This window comes from Neltuma alba, unplaced genomic scaffold, assembly GCF_004799145.2.
Source record: "Neltuma alba isolate B1F8T4 unplaced genomic scaffold, ASM479914v2 tig00011043_pilon, whole genome shotgun sequence".
Classification (NCBI taxonomy): domain Eukaryota; kingdom Viridiplantae; phylum Streptophyta; class Magnoliopsida; order Fabales; family Fabaceae; genus Neltuma; species Neltuma alba.
In genome coordinates, this window is record NW_021635792.1 from 1 (window position 1) to 12963 (window position 12963).

Below are 12963 nucleotides of genomic sequence, written 5' to 3' on the forward strand. Positions count from 1 at the left end.
CTTCTGCTTCGCTTACTGTTCCTCCAGAAGCTTTATTTTTTTCTTGGAGCTTACCAACTCCTTTGCATTCTTACTAATTTTAAATGTAATGCATTGTATTCAGATTGTAATTCATCATAGGAGGGTTCAAAGTGATTACCTCATCTGTCTCTGTATCTTCATCTTCCTGAGCCACGAGACAAATGTTAGCAGTTTCTTTGTCGTCGCTTTCTTCTTCTTCTGAGGAACTATCTCCCCAGATTGACGTGACAAAGGCTTTCTTCTTTTGCTGGAACTTTTCTTTCTTCTTTTCTTTGTCCTTCATCTTGGATAGTTGAGGACACTCTACTTTGATATTCCCCAGCTTTTTGCATTTGAAGCAGATGATTGGTTCTTTTGGCTCATTCTGAGATGTGGATGGTTTGCGTTTTGATTGAAATCTCCTTGAAGCTTTGTTTCTGTAGAATTTCTTGAACCTTCTGATTGTAAGACCTATTTCCTCATCTTCCAGGTCCTCTTCGTCATCATCTTTATTCTCTTGAGTTCGGAGAGCAATGCCTTTCCGATTCTTCTCATTCATTTCCTTTTTTGTATTTTTGCTTGCTCTCATACTCTGCCAGACTCCCAAACAGAGCTGCGATAGAGCCAGTTGATTCTCCCTTTGTTTCCTCAATGACTGTTACTTTTGGCTCCTATTCTTTCGTGAGGCCGCTTAAGATTTTTTTCACTTGATCCTCTTGATTATACTTTTTTCCTAGTGCAATAAGATGATTGATAAGGTGTGAAAATCTAACTTCCATGTCTTAGATGCTTTCTCTATCCTTCATTTTGAATAATTCAAACTCTGTGGTGAGAGTGTTGATTCTGCTTTTTTTGACACCCGTTGTTTCTTCGTGGGCAATCTCCAACGCCTCCCACATTTCTTTTGCAATTTCTAGACTGGAAACTCAAAAATACTCCTTTTGGCTTAGCACACAGGTTAGTATATTGATAGCTTTATCATTCAGTGTCACTAGCCTCTTGTCTTCTTCATTGAACTCACTGGGACTCTTACGAACTTGTTGACTGTCTATGGTTTTCATTGGGATGTAGTTCCCATGTTCAATCACATCCCATAATCCACATTCTATAGCTTTGATGAAGATCTTTATCCTCATCTTCTAGAAGGTGTAGTTTTCTCCATTGAAGCCAGGTGGCTTTGACGTTGAACATCCATCGGGTAGTACGCTATCTCTAAAACCTACCATTGGATCTCTTTTTAGACTGTTAGGTCTTTACTGAAGAAACCTAGCTCTAATACCAAATGTTAGTGGTAGTCTCACCCAAGAGGGGGTGAATTGGGTGAGTTATAAAAATTTTACGAATTAAAAGCAGTAAGCTAAACATAAACAAAGAGCGTAAGTTAGAGCGATTTCACTATAGAGAGTAGACACAGAATTTAAAATAGTTCGGCGTCAACCACTTGACCTGTGTCCAGTCTTCCGAACACCTTGAGTATTTCACTAAGTTGCAAGATTAATCGGGCTCTTAGTCCCGCAGTACACCAATTGATTCGCTCAATCACTTCCCGTTACTACCTGTAAGGTTATAGACCCACTCAAGAGTCCACACTCTTGAGTTTCACTTAGAAAGTGATTAAAAATGATATGTAAAGCTCGCTTACAGAGTAAATGGATGAGAAATACTAAAGCCCGGTATAAAAAAGAAAAGAGTATTGAATGCGACAGTAAGTTATTTTCAGAAGGTAGCTCGCATATTCAATTCTCAACATTTAATGCTTCTTCACACCTTTTATAGTCGAGGAAGTTTAATAACCATTAGACAGAAGAGCTTCTAGCCGTTGAGAGTTCAGTTGCGTGTTTTCCCAATTGCAACGGTTTTCGCCATTAATGCCTCTGATATGGTAGGTTACAGGCTACTAAATAACCGTTGATAACTGTTGAGTTCTTCTTCATAATCTATAATAATACTTCAATCTAATAAGTTTTTCTTGCAGAATAAAGCTCAGGAGCATAACTGATCAAATGATAATAATGAAATTCATAGTTCAAAAGTGGAATCAATCAGTTGCTAAATGTATTAACAAGAACTGGACATCCTTGATCAAAGTAATGATAGATGACTGGTTGATTGATCAAATTATCAATTAATCAAATAGAAAGAATTTGAGACAGGCAAGTTTATTTATCGATCAAGTCATGGATTAATAATTTATTGATAAATGAACATGTAGAGAAAAGGCTGAAGGTCACTTTTGATTTTGAATCTCTTAAAATAGAGAATTAAGATAAACATGAAGGCTGAGAAAAGCTTGAAGAGAAATAATCAACATGTTTTGAGAATCATGGTAACTTGTTGATGTTTAACTAGAAAGAGTCAATGATCGATCAAGTGATCGAAAACTGCTTGATCGATCAAGCTATCGATAAAGCAAAGTGAGATAGAAATAGATTTTCAAGGAACAATGATCGAGTACTTTATTGATAAATGAATGATGGAAAATTTGATCCATAAAAGAGATTTAACAAAGAGTTTTTCAAAGGGCACAAAACAAACGATGATCGATTAAGTGATTGATTAATGTTTGATCGAGTAAGTGATCGATAAAATATAACAAAGAGACTTAGTTCTAAAATGCCAGTAAAATGTTTGATTGATCCGTTATGTGAAAACAAGACATCCAGAAATATGGGTGATCGATCATTTTATCGATAATTAGATTATCGATCAAGTGGTCAAAAAAGTAGAGACAGTGAGATAGCAATGATCAATCATTTGATCGATAAATCACTGATCGATCAAGTGATTGATTAATCAACCAGATAACAACCTTGAATAGAGGCATATCGAGTGGGTTATTAAACAATGTTCGATCAGGTTATTAAAAAATCTTTGATCGGTAAAGTGATCGATAAATGAAGAAAGAAACAATATAACTTAAGTAGAAGAGCTTTACCATTTATCTGTCTTTTCATCAATGACCTATTTATTGATCAAGTAATCGATAAACACTTACTAAAATTGTGTCCATTATCTGACAGTTGTTCGATCATTAGATTATTGATAAATTGATCGATAATTTTCTGTAGTCTTCTATACAAAACATTGTTAACAATGATTGATTAATTGATCAATATACACATATAAACTGATTTATCTATCAAGTTATCGATAAACATTTCTGCTAAGTTACTCGTTTACACAGGGAATTTATCTAACAAGTGATCGATAAACCCTTGATCGATCAGGTGATCAATCAACTTACTGAAACACAGATTACCCAATTTGTTATCATCAAAACCTTAAATCTAACACATATGGCTAGATGACACCATAATGATAAAGAGAAAATAAGAAGTAATAAACAACTAGACACAAAGGAGAAGACGAGTGATCGAGTTGGATTGTCAAGAAAGTGAATTGCACCAGAAAAATGCAGTATGGGATGCAACCAGTCGTTCTTCTCAAGGAGCTTATTATTGGAAATCCTAGTCTAGATTAGTTATCAAAAGCATTTAAATTTAGGTGAAGAAAAGGGGGTTTCAACTATTTAAGGTGGTGCAATAAATGAAAAGTGTAGAGAATTAAATGTTTTTGATATTTTAAATGAATGAAGAAATGTTTTGGATTAAAAGGGAATTATGATTAAATAGTCTCTTGATGATGAAAACTCAGCTATCACTGTTCTTTAAAATGATTTGAGAGTTTTAGAAAATCTCTAAGTTTGAAGAAAACCCCAAGTAATCACTTGGGTCCAATGTCTTAATTAACAAAAACTCACTTTAATCAAAGTTAATTAACATCTCCTAAAATATTGTTGAAAACCACTAACAGTGTAAACAAAAGGATGATGCAAATGTCCTCGAAATGTCAATCGACAAACATAGAATAACAAGCACACAAATTAATCAACAATAATCACTGACAATCAAACTAAACACAAAGATTCAAATTGAAATATTATATAGATCAATGAACATTAACATCATCCAATCCAAATACAATAAAATAGTCTAAACACAAGATTTACAATCATAAACCTAGTCTGATACAAGTGCAGAAAGTTTCTAAATCTAGAAATATTCAACACAACATTCAACACAGGTTTAGACTATAGAAAAGCTCCCCTATTAAGTCCTTGAGCTCAAGCTTCGTCCTCCATCACCAAGAGGCTAAGGGTTTAGCCTCTTATGCTTTCAAACCAATTGCAATCACTCCAGGAATGAACAGCCATGGTTGATGCTAAAAATAGGGTTGGAAAAATAGAGAAGAAGGTGTTTGAAATGGTTTAATCGGTTTAGAAACGCAGAAAATGATGAAGAGATAAAGAAAAATGAAAGTTTTGGGTGTAGGATCAATAGAGACTTGAGAGGAGATGATAGTGGCTCAACCCTATACAAATTTGTAGAATGGAAGAGTCCCTTTTTCGTGGTGGCTACCCCCTTTAAGTGTAGAAGCTCAGAAACCTATTTCAAAACGCACAGCTTCACTTAACGCACTCAAGTCGCGACCTCAGGAATGTCAAGTTGTGACTTAAGGGGCTCAGATCGCAACCTCAAGAGTGTCATGTTGCAACTTGGGAAGATAGAGAGCTTTTATCTTGACTCAGGTCCAAAACGTGTAGTTTCATTAAAAAGGAATCCAGGTCGTAACCTCATAAGTCCATGTCATGACTTGGGGAGGCAGAACACTCTAAACTCTTATGTTTTGGTCCTTGTAACATTGTGGCTCCATCCATGTTTCATCTTGGTTCTTGGGTCCTTCTCTAATTGCTGAAAATCACAACAAAGAGTTTTGTAAAGACAACTGATTACAGATCAAGGCAATTAAAATTTAGGAGAGAAAAATGAGCCTTTTTATCCCTTAGACAACAAAATGTAATGTATGAGTCAATGTAATCAAATGGATACAAATGCATACATAATAAGGGTAAAAGCATTGCAAAACATTAGAAAACACTTGAGAAAACCATATAAAGATTGGGTTCTATCACTCCCCTACAATTGAATCTTTGTACTCCTGGACAAAGACTTAAATCATTCTAAAGAAAGTACAATTACAATTAAGAAAACTAGCATGTTTAAAAGTGATCTCAAGAACTAATCAATCAACATCTTTTAGGGAGGCAAGAATGATAACATGAATAATGCCAGGTAATTAGATACAAGGTGTAATTGACTCTAAATGCATGAACAGCAGAGATTTGCTCACAGGGTATAAGTGTTTAATTCACTCATCTCCCCTCATTGGGGTTCTTTTCTCTCAAACATCCAAGCAGCAAATATTCTACCATAGGCTTGCAATAACTCTAAAATCTCCATTACTATTCAGTATTCATGTAAAGAATCAAGAAAACTTTTAAGGTTGTAGTGATGGAAAGGCTAAATAGAATAGAAAATGGTGAAATCAAGTGTCAAGAATTAAGGAAAGGTGAGTCAATATCATCAAATCTTAAACAAGAAAGTCCAAATCTTAACTTTCTACCACTACGGGAATACTTTATTCAACTTTATTTCGTTGCTATAATTTATGTATATAAAAAGTATTTCTTTACTCTTTTTGTTCTTTTTTTTTTCCCCAAAACTTTCCTTCCTTCTAATTTTCTTTTTCTTCTACTTTCTTTCTTTCTTTTTTTCAAAATTGAAATAAAAGTCCAGGAAGGTCAGAAAGTCATATTTGTCAAGATGAAGTCAACTCAAACAATATCATAGTTCAAACACTCGAAATGATGGACAGAATGAAAGGAGTGCAAGATCAAAAGGGTTAAGCAATGGATAGATGGTTGTGGCTTGTGTTTGGGTAAAGAGGCATATAAAAGAATGCCTCTATTATATTCAACATCATAAATGCATACGTAATTTTGACTAAGAGCTAAAACAAGTTCTAGAGGATGTAAACCACATGAATAATTACTCAATATACGAATTAAGGCTAAAGAATATCCTTCCAATAAGGGTTTAAATCTCAATTGCTCATATAAGAAGTTTCAATCAATATGCATTAGTCACGAAGCATTAGGACACTTATCACAAAAGCAACCCCTAGGATGATGATTAAAAAGATCAAAATAATTGCTTAAGAACATACTTGGACCTCAACAGTACCTATAAAGTCTTAGAAAAATCATTTTCAAAATCCAGTGTTCTTAAAAGTCCAAGGATGGCATCTTTTTCAAGAAAACTATTTAACGCAATAAGGGTAGATTAACAAGGCAATGGTTTGATTGAAAAAGATACAAAGATAGCTTAAAAAGGTTCCTCCTACACAGTAGTGCAAAATGCAAAGAGAAGGAAAGTGGTGCATAGTAAATGAGTCCAGGTCGCGACTTGAAATGAGTGAGGTCGTGACCTGAAATTGCAGAGAGCCCTCCTGTGCCAAAGTCACTCCTTAAGTCACAACCTGAAGCAATAAGGTCATGACCTGAGGTTACAGAAACTACCAACAAAATTTTTTCAAAGCTTGGCCAACATTTAACAAGTAAAAACCCTTTCAACGAGCATCAAAACAGACAAAAATGATCCAATTCACAGCAATTCATCATCCATAACCAATTCAAAGCCAAATAATGATGATGAAAGATTCAATTTTCAAAAAAAATTTGCCAATTTAGCAACAATCACAAAAATGAAGCAATAATGGGAAACAACAAAGCGAAATGAAATCTTCCCCCACACTTAAATTTGACAGTGTTCCTACTATCAAAAGGGGAAGGGAAAAGAACAGCAGCAACCACAATAGAACATAGTAAACTAACCATACATCAAGGTGAAACTTTTAAGTACTGAGTTCACAGGAAAGAGCAACAGAATAAAAAGAAAAACACAAAAACAAAACAAAAAACAAAAGACTTCCAATAGTAAAGCTTTCAATCCTCCTCCGCTCTTCTTTCCTCTTTTACCCTGACATCTTCCCCTACTTGGACATTAGCTTCTCCCATCTCAGTATCAGTAGGATCAGCAATAGCAACACCAGAAGATTTCCCTGGACCCTCACTAAAGTAAGTGGTGGTAGGAATGGTGTTCTCCCAGAAGGCCTGTTCATACTCTTCAGGAAAGTTGACCTTGAAAGCCTTGGCCATCTTTAACATCAAAGGATCCATAAATCTGTCTTCTGAACTTATGTGACATGGAAATAGCTTTGTAAGCATCGAACTCCTTACTCAAATTCGTCACTTGCTAACTGAGCTCGATAATCTGATCACTCAAGGAGGCAAAGTTGAAACTAGAGCCACCCTCATCTGCCTCCTTTTCTGAACCTTCCCCTATCACCCTTTTCCCTATCTTCCTCTCTCTATTGGTTTTGGAGTCGGCATAGCACCTAGTCATGATAGGGTCCAAGAGAGAGCCAAACTTGTGCGCCAGTATCCCGTGTGCTGTACACATATCAGTAATCAAGTGCGAAAAAATGATAAGAGTTTAGACATTATTGACACAGCGATCAATCTGGTCCAAGGCAATAATGGGAATGTCAACTGGCTGCATGGTCATTAGGAGATGTAGAAGGAGTGCGCCATCTTCAGAAACATAAAAAATGTGGGCTGATGGCATTATGTTATAAACCATGAAGTTTAGCCAAATCCTAGCTTCATCATTCTTGTGCTTGTAATCAAAGACTTTCCGCCCACTTTCCTTTATAGTCTACCCAGCTCCCTCTATCCCGATAGTTTGGAAAACCTCTTCCCCGGGAACTTTAGTAAGTCTGGTCTTCCATCACTGATACTCCTAAACAGGGACATCGGGCAAGTTGTAGAACTTCTCAATAGACTCCCGGGTTAAAAAACATTCATTGCCTTTGAAAGTGATCCTCCTATATCTGTCCATCAAAGATCAAGCATAGAACTCTCTCATCACAGTCAAGTTGGCCTTGTTTCCCTTCTTCATAAGTTCCTCAAGGCCTCTCTTCTTAGCAAGCTTATAAAATTTGTACTGCTTGGTTTCTAGAAAATACTGCTCTTGAACCACCCCTCTGTTGGCAAACAATTCTATGGCTTCTTTCCTTGAAAGTCTGGTCTTGTCACGAGGGTGAAGCCTTTTCGAGCTTAAGGACTTGGGGTTCTTAGTGAAAGGTATCTGACTACAAAACAAACACACAAACAACGAAAGTAAACACACAAAACAAACAACCCTAGAAAAGAAACTAAAAACTACACTAAGCCTAGGAACCAAGCACTCCCCACACTAGCAAAAGGCTATCCCTTGCCAGACTCACTGAAGCAAAACTGTTAAAGATTTTGAATTGGGAAACTTGCATTTTAAAACCATTGGGAAAATCATGAGAAAGCTCAATCATTTAAAATTTTCAATTGCCCAAAATCAATTTCCTGCAAATCTTTAATATGTAAAGTAAAAATCCATTTAGAAATTGCAGTTTGGAAGCAACAGGGGTGAATCAGAGGTTTAAAACCTCCTTTGTGAGCTCAGGTTGCGACCTGGAAACAGTGAGGTCATGACTTGATCAAACAGAGGGAAAATTTTGAATTCAGAAAAGTTTGAGGTCGCGACCTGAACCCAGAAAGTTCAGAAAACGCAGCACGAACCAATTTGTTTAAAAACCAAATCTTTTACAAAAATGTAATCCCAAGCAGTTTAAAAACCAGTTAAATAGAAGATTAAACAACCAACACAAACTCTACTCAATCAAAATCAAAACTCTAGAAACCTAAACCCTAGAAAACACAGAACTAAACTAAACTAGAAAGAATAAAAAGAAAAAACAGAGCAAACCTTTAAAGAGCGGCAGGAAAAATAGAGTTCACTAAAGAATGGCTTAAAATGCAGATTACAAGGGATGAATTCTGAAGGCAAGAAAGCAACAGCAAATGCAGGAGAGCAGATTGGTGTTAAGGGAGATAAGGTAATGGAGAAGAGATAGGTTTTTGAAATAAAGGAGTAGTTTCACTTGAGGAAACTGAAAAGAAGGACAGTTATAGAAGGAGAAGGAAGGTCGCGACTTTAGGAAGAGGAATAGCCGTGGGGAATGATGGAGAGTGATTGTGCGCGAAGGAAGAATCAAAAGGGAGAGTTCTATGTGGTTTTACAAAGAAAGATTAGGGTTTTGGGTCCTTAGAATGAATATAGCTTGAATCCAGGGTACATTCAACAGCAAAATAGTAATTAAGGTGGAAATAAGTAAGGGTAAAATGGTGAACTCAAAGAAAAAATCTTGACTTTTCATGTCAGGTCGTGACCTGAGGTAAGTGAGGTTGCAACTTCAGTAGAAAGGGGGGAAATTTAGGGTTTCAGAAAGGCTCCAAGTCTCGACCTGGAACCAGTGAGGTTGCAACCTCAACTAAAGAGAGCCTTTACCCATTGTCTTTCCCAAGTCACGACCTGAGATATCGAGGTCGTAACTTCAACGCACAGAGAGCTCCTCTTCTCAGACTAACCTCCAGGTAGTGACTTGAAAGCAGCTAGGTCACGACCTAGGGTCACAGATAGGCTTCTAACACTCTAAACCTTGAAAAACTTCAAATCTAAGTCCTTAAACCAAAACCACTTACCAAGATCCCTACCAAAACAACCCAACTGAGTAATCCATCACCAGATTTTTAACAATTCAACACAAAACTTCAAAACAAGTGATGGAAGATTAGGGAAAAACTTTAAAAGTTTCAAAAATTTTGAAAAATTATGGTAAATCTTAGCAACAAACAAAGCATAAAACCACTTTTAAAACAGCCTCCCCCACACACTCAAAGCAATATCCACATTACGGCACACAGTCACACCAAAACACAAAACCTAAACACAAAACAATGAAGGTGGAAGTTGTGAAGTTTAGTTCAAGACTGAAGCGCAACACATCACTCTTCTAGAGAAGAGAAAAGAGCTAAGTGTAAAGGTGGGGAAACTCAAGAATGCAAAAAAGTGTGTAGTGGTGAAAGAAGAGAAGCACAAAAACAATCATATAAAACTCGAGACCAAGGGAGATTATTCAAAACAAACAAAGCAATAGAATTTAAAACTATTTCTACTGAGGACATCCCTTTCACAAACTCAAACAGTTACAGCAAGATAACTTAAGCACAGGTAACTTCATGTGAATAGTAAGAGGTAAAGGAAAAGGATGACCTGGCCTTAAAAAGGCAGAGCGGGCTCTTTGTAGAGCTTGAGGAGATGACTGTTGTACTGAAACATTTTGCCTTTGGCCTCCTCCTTAAGCTCTATCATCTTGAAGTTATGCACTTTTGTCACAATATAGGGTCTATCCTAGCTCATCTTGAACTTACCCTTCTTGAATTTGAATCAAACTTAATACCTCAACACTTTATCACCCTCCTTAAACTGCTTTCTCAAGACGTTGGTATCGTGAACAAGCTTGGTTTTCTGCTTGTAGATGTCTGAGTTGTTGTAGGCATCCAACCATATTTCTTTAAGTTCTTGAATTTGAAGGAGTTGGCTCAGTCCAGCTTCCTCCAAATGGGTGTTGCAGTTCTTAACCGCCCCGTATGATCGATGATCTAGCTCTACCGGAATGTGACAGGACTTACCATAGATGATCTGATATGGAGACATACCAATTAGGGTCTTGTGGGTGGTGCGGTAGGCCCACAGTGTATCGTCTAGTCTCAAGCTCCAATCTCTGTTGGAGGGCTTAATAATACATTCTAGGATGCATTTAATCTCTCAATTCGACACCTCAACTAGGCCGTTTATTTGAGGACAATATGGGGTGGACACTCTGATAAGTCTCATTATTTACATACATTTCTAGCCCTAAACACATACTTTTGCGATCTATATTTACATACTTTGGGCATAATTAGGTTCCATTGTGTATAAGAGTTGGTGAGAAGAATTATGAGGTTTTGCAAGTGTTTTTACATGTTTTTATATGATTTTATTTGTGTGTACTTTTGATCCCTGCTTTGGCATGAATTCAGGAAGTTTCAGTAGCATTTTCGCCATTCTGTCTGAGGCGCCGCGGCGGATTGACGGAGGCGCCACGGCGGATTTCTAAGGTACTCTCGGTGAAAAGCGCCGCGGCGGATGGACTAAGGCGCCACGGCGGACGGAGGTTTTCATGAAGCTCAGGATCATTAATCAAAACGACACCGTACAGGACAGGAGCCGCGGCGGATTGACGGAGGAGCCGCGGCGGATGACCGAAATTTCCAGATTTAAAAGCTGAAGTCGCGCGCTTCAATTGTAGGATCAGATTTCAGTTGCTCACTCTCCCTCCAACGCGATTTTCTTGCTCTCTCCGCCCTCTCTCATTTCTCTCTTCCATTTTCGTCCAATTCCATCAATTTCCACCGATCAACCATGGATCTTTCATCAATTCTTGCTGTTTCTACTACCCTAATCCAGAGTATGAGTAGCTGAATTTCCAAGTTCTTCTAGCAATGAAGCTGACCTGAGTTCATGGAGCTAAACAGGGAGTCATTTCAGATCTATTTCCTACCTTCTATTCTAAGAGTCATTTGTTTCAGTTGAACAATTGTGATTAGAATGAAGATTGAGTGATTAGATTTATGTTTCTTGGAATTTAGATCTGATTGAACATTCAGATGTGAGTTGTGTCCTTTAGTTCAGTTGAATGGAGGATTCTCTGTTGATTTGTAAATCCAATTCGTTTTACTTGGACTGTTGTTCTGTAAATCTGAATTTTGGTTGAATATATTGATGATTCACAGTTGTGGTCATTCTTAGAGAATTGCAACTTGCTTCTCAAGTGTTCTTGTCAATTGATTTTCCTTCTCATAGATCAAAATAATGAATCTAGTAAGATAGTTGTTTCTGATCTATGTTAAGAGAGATTTGAGCAGTAGCTGAATCTATCCATTTAATTGACACTAAGAGACTCCAAATTATAAGATTGAACAAGGAAGGTTGGATAAATTGCTAGGGGAACTACTATCTCTCATCTGAATCTCATTTGCAATTTACCTTTCATTAGATTTGTTTCTTGTTTTGATTTCTCTTTTTCTGAACTAAAGCTCTCATCTTGGTAATTTGATAATTAATAGTGAATTGTTAAGAATTGAAATACAACTTAAGGCTCCTTGTGAAGAATGACCTAGGTAGTGCCTCACTTGCTGCATTTTCCCTAGTAAAACTTTGATTACCTAGCGACAAGTTTGATTATCAAATTGGCGCCGTTGCCGGGGAGCCTTACTTGTTGAGGTTCTGAGCAATTCACTGGTGTGCCAAGAAAATTTTCATGTTTGAAAACCCAAAACTTCAGAAAAAGTAGCTTTAGTGTTTTTGAGTTGTGCTGCATGTTCACTTTTTGCTTTGTTGTTAAGTAGTTTCCCTTTTTGCTGTGTTTTAAATTCATTCCATAGGTTGTCAAGGAGTTAACACAATTGAGTAGGCTGTGTGAATTGTTTGAATCCTTGCTGTAGCAACCTTTTCCCTTTAATTGTTCTTCCATTTAACCTAATGATGGTTGGTTGTTTTTATGCTTTTGAGATATTTTTTCTTGTTGACAAACTAATACCATTGTGTTAAGGGGTTTAATTTGCAGGAGTGAAGGTGTGAACAGTGTCAGAAGCTGCTGCAGAATTCGTCCATCTGGTTTATCAGTACCAGGCGCCGCGGCGGATTTCACAGAATCAATCCTGCAAAACCAAAAAGAGCCGCGGCGGATTGCACCAGAGGCCGCGCGGCGGATTTCACCTGATCCCTTCTTAGCTTTTGTTCTCTTTTGACTTCTGTCTTTGTCTAATTGCTTTTTCACATTTATTTTATTAGTCTATTCTAGTGTTCTTTAGTTGCATGTCCAGGATAAAGGTCTTTTACCTTTTGATTGGGAAATCAATAGAACTCTTAGGCAAATCAAGAAAACCAAACAAATAGCTGAGTCTAGTAAGCAACCTATAGTGAGTGACTCTCTTCCTCAAGTTGAATCTTGTTCTTCCTCAGAATCTGAATCTACTTTAGGAGGGTTTATAGACAATCATTTTGTGATGGATCAAAATAATAACAATGCCCAAACTGAGAGAGGTGATGCTACAAATAGACCTCAAAATGAAAGGCAAGC

General features: G+C 37.0%; 1 protein-coding gene across 1 annotated transcript; it reads right to left on the bottom strand.

The window, feature by feature from the left end:
* Positions 1 to 7805: 7805 nt before the first annotated feature.
* Positions 7806 to 10493, bottom strand: LOC114760912 (uncharacterized). Its single transcript, XM_028950221.1, has 2 exons — positions 10237 to 10493; positions 7806 to 8052 (listed from the first exon to the last, which is right to left on the bottom strand). The coding sequence occupies exons 1-2, from the start codon at positions 10491 to 10493 to the stop codon at positions 7806 to 7808; spliced, it is 504 nt and encodes a 167-aa protein (XP_028806054.1).
* Positions 10494 to 12963: the final 2470 nt, after the last annotated feature.